The 15,644-nt window shown below is 40.8% G+C and overlaps 2 protein-coding genes across 2 annotated transcripts in view; one reads left to right on the top strand and one right to left on the bottom strand.

The window, feature by feature from the left end:
* Positions 1-3,470: 3,470 nt before the first annotated feature.
* Positions 3,471-9,989, top strand: LOC310929926 (protein lifeguard 1; the record flags this gene model as incomplete). The annotated part of the gene is made up of 10 exons (XM_083892793.1): positions 3,471-3,584; positions 3,763-3,931; positions 4,354-4,432; positions 4,882-4,935; positions 5,222-5,312; positions 5,479-5,516; positions 6,120-6,207; positions 8,520-8,609; positions 9,215-9,262; positions 9,837-9,989. The coding sequence occupies 10 exons, from the start codon at positions 3,471-3,473 to the stop codon at positions 9,987-9,989; spliced, it is 924 nt and encodes a 307-aa protein (XP_083748919.1).
* Positions 9,990-10,826: 837 nt separating this feature from the next.
* Positions 10,827-15,644, bottom strand: part of LOC310929942 (ankyrin repeat and IBR domain-containing protein 1-like) — a 30,202-nt gene continuing 25,384 nt past the window's right edge. Inside the window, exons 19-20 of the mRNA XM_083892815.1 lie at positions 15,160-15,203; positions 10,827-13,763 (exon numbers count right to left, since the gene is read on the bottom strand). Coding sequence (XP_083748941.1) covers positions 12,843-13,763; positions 15,160-15,203 — 965 coding nt within the window. The 3' untranslated portion in view covers positions 10,827-12,842. The remainder of the gene's footprint in view (positions 13,764-15,159; positions 15,204-15,644) is intronic.

The raw sequence follows: 15,644 nt of genomic DNA, 5'->3' as shown, positions 1-15,644 counted from the left end.
AACGTTCAATGTAAATCCAGCCCATGTTGACACAGCGGTCAGAGGAGAACAGAGGGGAGAGAGGAATTAATTTGTGACAGAAATCTGTTTACCCCCCCCCCCCCCTCCTCGCATATCATGTTCCACGAAATCATGTTCTCTTCAGTTTTAGCAACACTTTACAAAATCACCACACGTCACATGTGAGTGAAAGAAATGAAGGATTTGCTGCGAAGAGGCCTGCAGTTCTCTGGAGGACTCAGTGCTGCTGGTGGGTGGAGGTGGCACTGTGAGAATCACTGCAATTAGTAGAAGCACAGGAGACCAGTGCCCCCTAGTGTTAGCTTGACGTATAAATAGTGTCTGTGAGAGCCCCCAGAAGAGATTGTTTTGTGTGATGTGCAATGACCCAGAGAATTATGAATATTTATTTTTTTTTATTGCCAATATACCACAAAGCTCACCTTTATATAATGATTCAATAATTCGATTTTTGCAGATTCACAGTCTTTCAAATCAAGAGCCAGAGTTGGCGTGTGTTTAAACTCAGGAGGAGGCTGAAATGTCGTCTCGACGAGGTGGTTCTCAAAAACCTTTTATATCATCTGACAAAATATTGAGCCCTTGAAGTGACACCATCATCACCAAGATTAAAATACAGTGGGGTAAAGAGGCCGAGCAAAGTCAGCTAAGGACTTTTCACAGGAGGCAGATTTATTCCCAATATGATCATTTTCTCTGTCATCATCATCATCATCATCATCATCCTCACATATTGTATATTGTATATGACACATTATGTCATACACAGGTATAGTGAAATTAGATTGAGATGGAGTGACAGATAAGGTGACTAATTATTAATGTATTATAATTATTTTGCTATTTGTTTCATGCTCTTACGCCCAATGGTCAAAATTCCTCAGCCCCACTCCGATCACATATCCTGGTATATACAGTACAGAAGTACCACCACAGGAAGTGGTACACGTACCATGGATATAGAGCAGGGGTCTCAAATTCTGATGACCTGGGGGCCACTGAGGGTCTAGTTTGGTCAGTAGTTACCCGGTGAAGTGAAAAATACATCGAAATAATAATATTTACGATCATATTTCACATAATTTCACAATACAATCATAAAAAAAAGGTACACAATATAAATGTATTTATGATGCAAATATAGTCATTAAAGCGGACCTAGACCGGAAGTTCCAATTAACGCTGTTTTTAGTGTGTATCTGCGTCATTACCTTGTTTAAGAAGCCCTGAAGGTTCAAAACAAACAGTTCAGCCACTGCTGAGAACGCTGTGTTTTATTGTAATCTCGGGCTCAGCGAGATCTCTGAAAAAACCCGGTCCGGTTACGTAAATACCGGTTCTTCGGAACAGCAGATCCTCCTGCTCCGGGCACTAGTCCGGGCACATCCGGTTGCGTACATTGAAGCGCAGAAGAAGAATAACGTCCGTTATGGAGGTGTTTCACGAGCGACAGTGTCTTCTGACTCCGGGTCAAAGTCATAAAAGGGACTGCGGAGGGGAGTCGTGAAGAAGCTATTTTTAAACATTGTTAAACAATGTTTTGATAATTAGTAGCAGTGCATCCACCGTTCCAGAGGGGGGAGCTGTGCTTCTGAGAGCGGGTGTGCTGAATATGTCACTTCCGGGTACTGGCCAATCACAAGACTCTGTCTTCTGGGTGAGAGTTGAGTCTCAAATCTCGCGGCTGGGAAACACAATCAGAAAAGAGGATTTCTATTGGCTCGTTTACAGCAACTAGGAGGTTTTTGACCATAAAAACAAGTTAATGTATGTAAGTAGACCTCCATAACTAACATATATGTGCAACAGGACCACTCTATGTGAGCTTTAAGAAATAACTCATAAGTTGATATTAAGTCAATGATTTGGGGGCCACATCATTGAAGTTGAAGTTGAAATCATTGAAATTGAACTAGAGCTAAACCTTCACAATGGACTTGTCTCTCATTCATAGATTGACTTTACACGTCCAGTGGCGTCTCCACAGACTGTAGTGACCTACTTTGCTGCACAGCTTCTCCATCACACAGGTCATTTTATCGTCAGGCGCGTCGATGGCTGAGAGAAAACGACTTTTCTTGACTTCTTGAATGAGCACAATTCCGTGTCTTCAGCGATTCTTCCCCTCGACGTGACTCGATATCCTTAATTGCTTTGTGTAACGTGATTGATCTCACGTTTGTCTCTTTGCAAACGTGACGTCACTTTCTACAGTAGCGGCTCGCTGTCAATGTGTAACCAGGGTGAGCCAGAACTGAGTCACGAGACTCGAGAGGATTTCACAGGGTGCCATTGTACTACACTCACCTTTTTGCTCTTAGCACAGCGGGAGATGCTGTACACACACACACACACACACACTCACACTGCATACTGTACAGCAGGCTAATGATGTGCCATAATGTGGAATTGAATCCACCATACCTTTTGTTGAAGCATGTAAGAGCACGACTAATGACTTATCCCGTGGCCTCTGTCTGGATCAGTGTTGGTGAAAGAAGAATGTGAAGACAAAGTGGCAGCCTGGTTGGTTTTAATGACATTTAAAAACTTCATCTGAATATCCCATTGAGCCTAATGAGGGATACATCCTTTCCCCTAGAGCTAAAGTCCTGTCTCTGTGGGAACGAACTGATAGCAGGTAGACTTTGCCCTGAAGGGGAACCAACACTACAGGAAGAATAGCAGAGCACATTTCTCGCTGCCACCGCACAGGTAAGACGCATCACAGCGGATTAGAGCTTTAATTTGAGTTATATGAACAGACCTGAAGGCAAACAGCAATTGATCACCTTTTTCTTTTAAGTACCAGACAAACATAAGTTGGACTCGTGAAAGTGTTTCATTCATTATTTTTGTCCTCTGTGATTTTCAGGCCGAGTGAACAGAAACAAAGTCCACTCCAAGTCTAAACTAATCGCTGATATGACAGATAGGAAATGTATTAAAATCGATCACAAATGTCTCCTTTTTTTGGTTGGTTTCTTACGTACAGTTTTGCATTGGTGTATTGTTCTACTGTTGCCGTTTATTGTAATTAATGGGTCATGTCTTTCATAAATAACGCATGAATATATAATATATCCCTGGGTTTTCTGTCTGTCACTCCAGATGACAAGTGAATTTCCTCCGAGATCAATTAACCACAACCTATTTGGCCATTAAATATACACACGGCACCATTAAAAAGGAGGCTCTGGGATATAATTAAGGATGATAGTCATGGATGGCTGTCCATATTTGTATGATGCATCGTTTTGTAATTATCCATCATTTGTTTGGCGTTGACACTGGCCCCATTTGCGTATTTAATATCACTGATTAAAGCGCTGGCGCTATTCAAACGGATGTTTGTTTTGTGTGTTGGCCATGACCTTAAATTTGCCTGTTTGTCTTTTCTGTCAGTTTCGTCCCTTGGTTGGTTAAAGCATCGGAAAGTTGTGTGTGGAATGGACCAAACTAAAGGCAGCCGTAATGGTGAATATGGATGGGATGGGCCTCACCCCCCTCCGTACAACCCCCAGGACTATGGACAGAACTCTTACACGGGAGTGAGCTATCAGGTTAATATTAATACCAGACAAGTTCTTATTTCAGGATTTTTTTCTTGGTGGTGCAGCATCAGGCAAAAACCACACTTTAACAAGCTTTGATCATATAATCGTTTAGAAATGTAGTTTGAAGCACCTGTCGTGTGCTGTTTTATTCGTTTATTCGTTTGGTTGTTTTTTTCATGATCAGGTGGGGGGAGGGAACGTTGCAGTGATCACTCCTCCCGGCACATACGATAACACGATCCATCCTGAGGACGTTGGAGCAGCTGGGGAGAACCAGCAGTATGGACAAGCTCCACCTGTCTACTCCCATGGCTTTGAGGAGAGCGGTTTCAGTGACGCTGCCATACGGAGAGGTGAAAAGAAGGGAGGGATGGACGGAGGGAGGGAGAGAGAGAGAGAGAGAAAGCATGATCACATCCGAAAGGGGATCAAGAATATTTACTCCCTTATTTGCTTTGCAGTGTTTTCTCCGAAATTGATTTGTAATTGAAAATTGTTCCCTGGTCTGTGCAGTATCCAGCCTCCGCTCTCTCTCCTCCTCCTCCTCTCACACAGCAAAAAAAAAAATCATTTTTAAATGAGAGGATGGAATGCAGATTTGGTAAAAAATAAACATTTTTGAAAACTGGTGCAGCATAAACAACCCCACCTGCCTGTCAGCCGCACTGAGGCAGAATTACTTTTGTCCTCCTTTCTCCTTTCTGTTTACCTTACTGTCGATCATGTCTTAGTGTGCCCCCACTACCTATATTGTCTTTTTTTTTTTCCTGAACAGGTTTCATAAGGAAAGTCTACTTGACCTTGATGATTCAGCTGCTGGTGACAGTCGGGATCATCTGTGCTTTTCTATATTGGTGATGTACCGTCACACAAAGAAGCTACTTTCTTTTAGAAATCTGTGACAGACACCCATCCATCCATCCATCCATCCATCCACTGTTGTAGTCCATATGAGGAGCACCCGACATCATTTAAGCACCATTACAAGCACAGTTGTCCCCGCTAACTGCACAGATCAGCATAAAAATGCACATCCAGACAAGCTGCAGACAAGAATAAAAGAGCATTTCTTCCATATATTTTTTTCTCCGCTGGCAATAGCGTGAGAGCTTTATATGTTTTGTATAATAGATGTGGTCGAACGTTGCTACTGTAATTTCTTTTCATAAATTGTATTCCGCTCCCATGTGCACAATGCTCCCTCCTCCTGTTAATATTTAATAAAATCATTCTCTTGCCTCTCTCAAATGAATGGCGCCTCTATTAAACACTCCCTCTCTTGCTTTTCCTTATGAAATAACAGGGACACTCTCAGGATATGGGCTCTGAACACCTACTGGTTCTGCTACTCCATGCTGTAAGTTAGATTGTCTTGACATTGCACGCTTTCTTGATTTAACCAGTTTTTTTTTTTTCTTCAGTTTTTTTGATGAGTTACCTGAATGAATATATTGCTCATGAAATCCATAGAAGTATATTACAGACTGTCACTCCCTGGTCTGAACCCCAGCTCCATCAATAATGCACTCAGTGAATTCACATTATTGAACACACCGTGTGTGTGTGTTTTTTTTTTTTTTTTACCCTGTTGATAGCCTGTTTATTTGCTATTTACGATACACTCTATATTCTGTGTGAAATAGGGCAGTGGTGACGGTGCTCATCGTGGCCTTGTCCTGCTGTGACAACCTCCGTCGTCAAGTCCCCCTCAATTTCATTGCCCTGGGCCTGTTTGTGAGTAGAAGCGGTACCAGCCAGGCATCAAATTAAACCCCCACTGCACCTGCTCTATTTCACAGTTTGTTTTTGTTGTTGTTGTTTTTTTTTTTAACTTTTGTGTTTACTTTCCATTTCACTCACCCGCTCTCCTCTTATCTATTTCTCTTACACCCTCTCTCAGACTATCGCAGAGGGCCTGATGCTCGGATCTGTGACAGTGTGAGTGTTTGTTTCCACGGGTGAATCACGTGAAGCACATGCTGACACACATCTGATAGTATGTTCATGTCGGGCGGTGAAGCCATCAAACCTGATCAGCTGTTGGGGGCACACAGAGTTATATTTTTGCTGATTTCCAGCAGAAGAGAAATCAGGAGCATCGCAAGTGTTTCAGAACCAATCTTTCCGTTCCAGAGCCTGTTAACATAAGTTGCCTTTTCTATCTGAGAGTCTTTTTTTTTTTTTTTTAACAAGCATGTCACTCTGTCAGAAAAGGCATCATCTGAGGCCTGACTATCAATAATACATTGGAATTATCATATTTATGGGATATTGCCATAACTGAAGCTGGAGCTAATCTGAAATGAACTTAGGAAATGCATAATGTAGTGCATATCCACTGGAGGTCCCTCCCTTCAATGGCTCTACTTGAAACATACTGTATAATACAGACTATTAAATGGGGTAAAAAAAACAAGAACATTTCTGATAAGAAAGGCACTTTTGAGATGAAACAAAAGCCCACACTTCACGAATCCACTCTGATCTGATACCATGAGGTGACTTTTGTGCCATTTCCTGATTTGATATTTCCATCTGCAGGTTCTTTAACGCTGAAGCAGTCCTGTGGGCAGTGGGGGCAACAGCGCTGGTGTCCTTTGCCCTGAGTGTGTTTGCCATGCAGTCAAAGGTAACACCTGTCACACGCTCGGAGCTTACGTTTGCAGCGTCGACAAAAGTGAAATCCCACTGACTGCAGCTGCTTTGCCCTGCAGTCAGTGGCGTGAGCGTCCATATATATATATATATATATATATATATACATATATATTGAGCAGTGTTGTCCGTGCAGTTAAGCCAAGCTGTTGGCAGTGTTTCCGACATGCAGTCATCAGCAGTGGTTTCAACTCTGATGGGTCTGCTGTCCAGGCAAAACTGTGATTACTGCTGAGATCAGTCTATTTGGAGATGAGGTTAATTCCTGATATTCAGCGGTGGGACAGAGTTAAACCCTGACGTGGCCGACTGTCACGCTGCCCGAGGCTCCCACTATAAATCTTAACTTTACAGCCTAGGTTACTTAAATTCCCTTCCTCTTCCTATTTTTTTTTGTCTGTACGCAGATATAAACTGTATTTACTCATTTAAAGGTCATTTATTTTATTTCCTGTTAAAGGTGCCATATGTAAGAATGTGGCCAAAAACGGTTACTACATTCAAATTCAAAATACCGAGGTCTTTTAGGTTTGGTTTTCTGACGTAACTGGCAACCCGCGGTTGCTCGACAGCTTAGACTCTACTGACTGCAACGATTGATAGACGGCGGTAGGTGGCGCCACATGCCAAAACATGATTTCAAAACATAAACATGATTTGCAGTCTGCAAAATATTTTTTTTAATGCGAATATTTTGGCTGTACTGTTGTTGTTGGTGAGTTCAGTTTGTTATATGAACATTATTCCTGAGTCTCTGTGACATATTAGGAGGATTTTATGGCCAGTTGCTTTAGATTTATTACATAATGCACCTTTAAGTGTCTTTGAGCACCCTTTAAATGCACTTTATAAATGAAATGTATTATTATTATTATTATTTCTGATGGGCTTTGTGCAGTGGCAAGTACTTCACATGAAGACAAAACAATTCATTTATTTTCTCGATCTCATCTAAAACACAGAAACTGAAGTGAACAACTGAATAAAAGTGGTTTATAGTGTTAATCTCACACAATGCAAGTTGCATTTAGAAGTCTCATTACTAGTGTGTTTTTTTGTGTTAGGATTTAAGTATTTATTGGGGGTTTTAACGGGCTGGTTAATGACATACTGAGTGAATCATCTCATCAGTATCAGCACAGACAGAATGGCGACAGAGCAGGGAGCGGTCCATGCCAAAGAAGGTCCAACACATTGCCATTATCACCCCCAGAGATAAGTAATTTAAGCACAGGGAAATAAAATTGTCAAAGATAAATAATCAAATAAATAAATGGGTAAAAAAAAAAAAAAAAGAACAATAATATTCAAACAGCTGCAAAGCAATATTCAAGTCTCTGTGGGCAGTGCAATATAATCCCATAAATCAATACCAGCTTCTTGGCACACAAGTGTGAATGTTGTATTTGTGAGAGGACTTTAAAAAAATAATTTAATGACGAAAAGTGAAGCATATAAATTGACTCATATTCACTACAAAAATTTGGAAAAAAGACAAACAATTGTGGCCAAATTCAAATTTAGTTTTAAGTCCCTGCGACTGCTTCTAAATGCAGTTCCACACATTTTGCCACTTATGGCTGCAGAGTTTTATTCCTTCTGCTAAGATTTGATAAATCAAGCGAGCAGGTGTCTAATGATTACGCTGGAATATATTAGGTGTTAAATGCTTGTTGCTCATTATTCGTCTGTAGCAGGGAGGCATATGCATTGGGCTTAATAGCCTGCATATTTAAGATAACACTATGACATAAATAGACCCTGAGGCCATAATAAATATAGTTTTACTGGTTGAGTGTACATTAAGTTTATATCTTATAACTCTGTGTTGATCTTACAGTCTCCAGCACCATTTTTCTTTGCAGTTCCTACTGTGCACAGAGTGTTTTTTTTTTTGTTGTTTTTTTTTTCTCTGTCACCATATAAATGTCTCGCAGCATTTCCTCAGGTAATCACTGTTCATGTTTCTTTTTTCAGTCAATGGTAGAAGGTCACGCAGGCCACATAAACCACCTCCGCTCACATATGCCTGCGTTGCATCTTGTTGATTAATTATCCGGGAGCCTTGTATCCAGAATCATTAGGATATTCTTGCGTGTTAAACGGCAATATGTCTCAATCATTGAGTAAACTGCCGTGTGCCTCACAGCTCTGCTGCAATGCAGACGACCTTGAGCACCCTGGCTTTCATGGCAGTGATGAGTTTAAATGTTCTGTCTACAGTTTTCTGTTTGAGAGGCTCATCACATTCACTGTTGCTCTCTTCTCCCCCCTCTCTGGCAACAGTGGGACTTCACTGCAGCATACGGGAGCTTGTGGGTGTTTGCCTGGACCCTCTTCTCCTTTGCATTGCTTTGCGCAATCCTCAGATCTAAGGTAAATCAAGCAGCCAGCGTGTTTACAGTGAGAATGACTTTAAAAATGTACTGCAGTTAATGGCACACACACACACACACACACACACACCCAGCCTCCTTGCTTTTATTCCCAGGATGTAGTGGCACTGACCTGTGAGCCGAGCAGGTTATAAAGAAGAGAGCGCACACATTCAAACCTATCAGGAGTTGCACTGATCTCAGACTGATGCATTTTAATGTACACTGCTGTTTACTGTGACGGCCTTAAGCGGCAAATTTACAAGAGTAAGCACTCCACTGATTTTAATCTGCTATATGTGACACACGAACTGGAACAGAAAATAAACTCTGCCATCTTGAAGGATATTCTGGTCACTGTTTATCAGCCTTTACCATCATATTTGCTAAAATGGAAAAAGGGATTTAAGTGTGCACATTTTTTCCATCTGTGGAGTTAATGGATGAGACAAAAAGTATCTGCAGCAGACATCAGTAAGATAGAAAATACAAAAAAGTGTTTCCTTGAATGGATGTTCCTCTCGTTTCTGTTGGCAATAAGCTAAAAATCAGCATGCGTGTTGCTGAATACGCCTGTGCTGATGTTGTGTTTACTTCATTCAACAGTATCTCTACATATTATATGCCTGCCTGGGAACCCTGCTGTTTTCATTAGTAAGTACACTCTTGTTTCCTGACAGAATATTCTGCAAAAGTGGTCGAAGTGAGAAGTGAAAATGACCTTTTGAAAATGAAAGAAAGCGCCCACCAAAGAAGTTTTAATGTCAAGTGAGTGTATGTGATGTGAAGATTTGATCCCAGGGCTGAGCGGCCTGCCACCACTGTTTGTCACAGTGGTTAGTATCAACAGAGAGACTGTGATGTCCTTGTGCCCTTTAATTTCAATTATGCACCACTTAACAGCGGTGGGCTTCATTTTCACAGCTATCTCTCTGTGTGCCTGTGGCACTAACAGTAAATGTTGTGACCCATCTCATCAGCTGGTGGAACAAACAGCGACTACACACAGAGATGAGCAGGCCGTCAGACGGCAGTCACATCTCACTTTGAGCTGCACACCGGTTTCCTCTCCCGATCATTTCATACGGGCCGTTTATCTGCGCACTTCCCGCTCTGAGAGATAAGGACTACTACTCGTGTTTACTTTCCATTCTGTAACCGTTGCTCTGTCATCTGACTTCAGACATCGGCAGCGCTGAAGTGTTTCATCTCTCTGTTTCTCCTGCAGTACTTGGTGTTTGATACACAGCTCATCCTGGGTGGGAAACACAAAAAGTATGAAGTGTCTCCTGAAGAGTATGTGTTTGCAGCTCTGAACCTCTATTTGGACATTGTCACAATGTTCTTGCTGCTGCTGCAGCTCATCGGCCTTTGCCGCTGATGCAGACAACAGTTTGCTGGAAGTGACCGTCATTATTTAACTAAGGAGGGTGTCGTCAAGATACAGATACGTATGTTCTGCTATAATACGGTACAATACGGTGTGTGTTCATGTTCTGTTTTGTTTTGAAAGTGCTTTTTGAGATTAAAATATTATGCCATAGTTACAGTTCTACAAACATATTGTATTTTAATGCATTCAATACTCATTTCTGTTGAATTTGACATGTTGCGAGTGTTCCTTAAACAAGAATCTGTATTCTAAACAAACACAAAGCTCAGACTCCCTGTGATCTGTGCTTTAGTCATTTCTTATCAGATTCCAGAAAACCGAATCAGCTAAAACACTCCCATGAATCGCACTGGTTAGTAGTATAATATATAGAGCTGCAACAAACATTATTTTCGTAATCGATTAATCTGTCGGTTCATAAAATGTCAGAAAATGTAAAAAAAAATAAAAAACTTTGATCAGTGTTCGTCAAACCTGGAAATGTCTTGTTTTGTCTACAAACCAAAACGATTCAGTTTAAATGATTTCTTTATGTGGAGCAAAGAAACTAAGAAAATATTCACATTTAAGAAGCTAAAACAATCAGAAATCTTGTTTTAATAATGAAAAAGGGTTATCAAATATGTATATAAATATTAATCGATTAATTGTTTCAGCTTTAATAATATAGGTATCTCAATGACCCGACTCATCCAAAGGTATACAAACCACACATTAAAACTCAACACATAGTTTATTGGCATCATACATCAAATGTTTTTTTTTTTCATATAAAGAGGGAATGTATCAAGTATAGACTATGAAAGTGCAAATAGCATTTCAAGGATTAGTTGCTTCACAATAGAAAATCTAAAAGGAGTTACAAAATATTAGATGCCATCTTGAAATAAAATCACCTGGACATCAGAGGAAGAACGAACTCCATTTAGCCTTTGCACCCAATTTCATGCACAGCATCGTCTTTACAAAAAAAAGGGCAACATCGTGTTCTCTCCTCTGTTTAATCCACTTACATTAACCGGACCAACAAAGTTAGCCCATCTCACCGTTTGGCACGCCAACGTTTCACAGCTTCTCAAAGCTTTCATTGTTTGCTGAATTAAAGAGGTTCCCATCATTGTTTACTTTAGTTTAGTACAAAACAAAAAGTCTTCAATGTGAAACACTGATGTATTCATTTCATATTGGTGATTCGCACTCACGTTTTTCTTGAGCGGATCAAATGTCATTTCAAATAAATATCTTCCTTATATTGCAACTCTCCTCCATTTTAGTGTCTTCAGGTACTATACATGATACACTTACAGTGGGTCAACTAAAGTCAATACAGTGATTTTCTTTTCTAAACCACAGGAAAAACTCTGCTGCACAAAGAAGTAAGAAATAAAACTTTTTTTTTTGTTTCAAAGAGATTTTGAAAAGTATGCCATAAACCACAGTTACCCATTATACCAAATCATATAAAGTCAGTGTTAACTGTTAATACTTCTATAATAAACAAAACATCCCCTGCTACTGTTTTTTGTGTTTTTGTTTCCCTGTTTAAAACAAGAGAGTTCACACTTGCACACTACAAACCGTATGTGAGAAAAACAACTTTTAAGGTAACAGGTGTTTGTTTTGTTTACACTATAAATACTGTGTAATTAGCACTCAGAAAAAAAAACAAATGTGTGAAAAAAGGATAACAAAATGGCGGTTGACATAAAGGCACTGTATCTCTAAATGTGTAGAGAACTGCTTCAAAAACATGGGACCCTTCATGTGTGTGAGAGGCAACACATTCATCTTTTCTCCACGTATTACCCTGCAGTCCACGACAACGCTTTTCTTTTGTTTCACTTACATTGGACCAAGAGATTAATTACAGTGACCTAGCGTTGGTTGATTTATTTCTGAAAATCTGTCTACTTCATCATACGTCATTCAGTTGCAGTGCTCAAACATTAATTTAAGATAAGCTACAGTGGATGTCAGAATATGCTGTTACAAAGGTGTGAGGTGACTGATGCTGAGCAGCCCCTCCGGGTCTGTCAGCGTTTGTTGTTTTTGGAGCTCTCGTGACAGTTCCTATTGAAAGTGTTCTTGGATTGAGGCTTTGAGAGGAAAAAGAAACCACTGTCAGGTCCACTCTGAAATGTTTTGGAGCCGAGTCGCTCCCGTTCGTTTGAATTATGCGAGTGTTTCACATTATGAAAACCACTATGGCCTTTTAACTACAGTTTTACGCAGCACACTACAGCGCTCAGAGTTTAAATTTCAAGCAGTCACAATCTTAAAAATATGGCTAGAGACTTTTCACATTAAACTTTAGCTGAGTCATTCAGTCGACTGTATTTAACAGGCACAATTTTCTTTGAATAATCCACTTGCTAATCAGTGTTTGGCACCTATAATATAGACAGATATGGGCAGGAGCAACAATCTTTACACTACAGGCAGAATATTGGATATTAAGCCCTATGTAAAGGGGGGAAATCTCCCTCAGACCTGATTCAACCATTAACAGTAGGCTTTTAATCCAGTCTTTAGTATCTAAATCTCAGATGGCCTTGCTTCCATCTCTTCCGGAAAAAGCAATTTTTTCTTATTTCTATCAAAACACAATTTTAGTAAATATATAATTCAAATTTGAAACAGAATGAAATCCCTCCTTTATTAGTTTATTGTTTCCAGGTGGGTTGGTTGAACTTCTTCCCCAACCAAATATGAACTGTCACATTCTTCAGTCTGTTTACATTCCACCGAAACAGCTACCAATCCTCAAAACTATTTATCTAGTGGTTTTTGGCCTTTCTTAAAAAAAAAAAAAAAAACTTCTTTCCATCTCAGTAAATCAAATCATACCAGGTGCACTTGATCCTCCCACTCAGACGAGCTGCTGCTGGGCAGCTGGTCGGAGACAGAGTCACATTGCGGAGTGTCGACGCGGCGTACCTTTGGGCCTCCATGCTCAGTTGGGCGGTCTGTGCTTGGGTCAAGAGTGGCCATGTAAGGTAGTGATGTGGTGTCCAGCCCCACTAGGTCTAACTGGGTCGGCCTCTCAGCCAGAATGCCGTCTTTTTGTCTTTCATCCAGGTCACTGTGTCTCTGAGAGCAGAAACCCACCTCTGCCATCACTTCCTGAGGCAGGACACCACCACCAGCTTTCTCATCTTCTTGCGGACAGACGGTTCTACCCGTATGGAGTGCACCGAGGTTTGAATCTGTGTCGGAGGAGGTTGATGAAACCAAGGTGATACTTTGAGGATTCATGTCATGGAACCATGCCATGATGTTGCCCAGCAGGTTAGCGTTTGCAGCTAATGCAGAGGATGAGGATGGGTCGTGGTTGCCGCATGAAGTCGAGTCTAGCGTGTCACTTGATGAGAAGATGCCTGTTGATGAGCTACTGTCTCCTGGAGCCATTGGTATTGGCAAAGAGGCCCCATAGGCCCGATGGTGACTGTCATAGTGATGTACTGAGGTGGTTAAGCTAGTAGCGGCAGCATACTGGCTGCTGATGTTGATGTTGCCAAGTCTCGCTAAATTATCTCCCAGCTCCAGCAGTTCTGAGCTGCTCAGAGATGCTCTGGGGAGGACCTCCACACCAGGAGCACTCTGTTCAAGCCTAGAAGGCAGGGATGTGCCAATGGCTCCAAGTGAGGCTTCATTGGCAAGAACTTCATGGCTGGACCCGCTCCCTACCAGCCCAGAGTCCTGGAGTGACAGCTGAATGGCCAGTAAAATGTTAGGGTCGTCGTCATCTAAGGAACCAAGACCCTGTGGAAAAACAAAGAATGCACGGTGTCAGTGATTTTAAGTACCTGAAACCAGTCCAAGCATATATGATCCATTTATAGCAGCAGCAGCAGGTTTAAACCTGCAGTTTAACTTAAACCTGCACGACCTCCAAGCGAAGATTAAAATTGCTGATAAAAATAGTCCTATCCTATTGACCTATCTTTCATCGCTGCTGCATTGTTTTTGTTGTACTGTTTACATTTTATGAGTCTGACATACCACTGGACACGGTTGGCAATGCTGTATATTTTTGCTGTCAACAAATACAATAGAATAATAGTGAGTTAGTCTCCCTCTCCCAGTGCTCAGTGTCAGTAATGATGAATGAGGGTGTCACCTGGTCACACATTGTAATACAATTTTAACAGTTTTGAGACAACAATGGATTATTTCAGTTTTCTTTTGTACATTATGTGCATGTATAATATGTAGAAACAACTGGACATTAGGAAAACTTGGGCTAAATTTGTGACCATACACATGCCATTTTTGTCTGATTTTATTTGTTGATCTTCATTTAATTTAAAGCGGAACTAGACCGGAAGTTCCAATTAACGCTGTTTTTTTCCGAAACAAACAGTTCAGCCACTGCTGAGAACGCTGTGTTTTATTTTAATCTCGGGCTCAGCGAGATCTCTGAAAATCCTGTTATAGTTACGTAAACAGCATTTCTCCGTAACAACCGATCGTCCTGCTCCGAGCACTAGTCCGGGCACATTCGGTTGCGTACATTGAACCGCAGAAGAAAAATAACGTCCGTTGTGGAGGTGTTTCACGAGCGACAGCGTCTTCTGACTCTGGGTCAAAGTCATAAAAGGTGGCTGGGAGTCGTGAAGAAGCTATTTTTAAACACTGTTAAAACAATGTTTTGATAATGAGGAGCAGTGCATCCACCGTTCCAGAAGGGGGAGCTGCGCTTCGGAGAGCGGGTGTGCCGAATGTCACTTCACAGTCTGTCTTCTCAGGCAAGATTTGTGTCTGAAATAGCGCGGCTGACAAGTGCTTCAAAAAGGACAGATTTCTATCGGCTTGTTTCCAGCAACTAGGAGGTTTTTAACCATAAAGTTAATATATGTAAGTAGACCTCCATAACTAACATATATGTGCAACAGGACCACTCTGTGAACTTTAACAGTGTAAAAAAATATAATGCATTCAATTTTTAAAAAACGTCCTCCTTAATATTTAAGTAAATTAAACATGGTCCAGCTAAACTACATCATTATCAAGCCACAGAGACAAAAAGCCTCAGAAATGAGCTCAATTACATTTATGCTCTACTTTTTTCATCATCTTAATTCATTTAAAAGTTTCACAGGCTCTGAGGCCAAAGGCCTTGGGTTGAGATAAAAAAATGGGAGCATTGTGTTCTCACCATCAGCGTGCCTTGTCTTCGTCCACCTCCGATATCCTGTGCGTCTGTGAAGAACAAGAAATAATCATCGTCGTCATCACTGTCATTCAACTAAAACTTTACAGGAGCACTTTATGTTCAGGAAAAATATCTTCATTTTAATCAACACAGCAAAATAACTCCGTAACAGTGACATCGCAGAGCACATGCATTCAGCATTTTAGCAGGATATTCAGTGATTGTGGTATCTTTATCTGAAATCAATTAATCCTTATTGGCAAAACAAAATGTTTTAGCTGGCTTAAAAATGGGAGACTTTCACTCTGCACGGCCAAAAACAAAACAGCACTGTGGTGGATGACACTGATGGATTGGAATATTGGCTTGTTGATCTTGAGTAGGTGTGATTTTTTTTTTGAAAGTGTGGGTCTGCAGACCTAATTTGCAGCAAGCTCCCTGACTTCTGCATTCGCTGAGACAGCTAACATGATAAGGATTGTAGGTGA

The sequence above is a fragment of the Microchirus variegatus genome, assembly GCF_963457635.1.
Source record: "Microchirus variegatus genome assembly, chromosome: 1".
NCBI lineage: Eukaryota > Metazoa > Chordata > Actinopteri > Pleuronectiformes > Soleidae > Microchirus > Microchirus variegatus.
The sequence above is the reverse complement of the archived record's forward strand: the minus strand, read 5'-3'. Positions and strand labels throughout refer to the sequence as shown.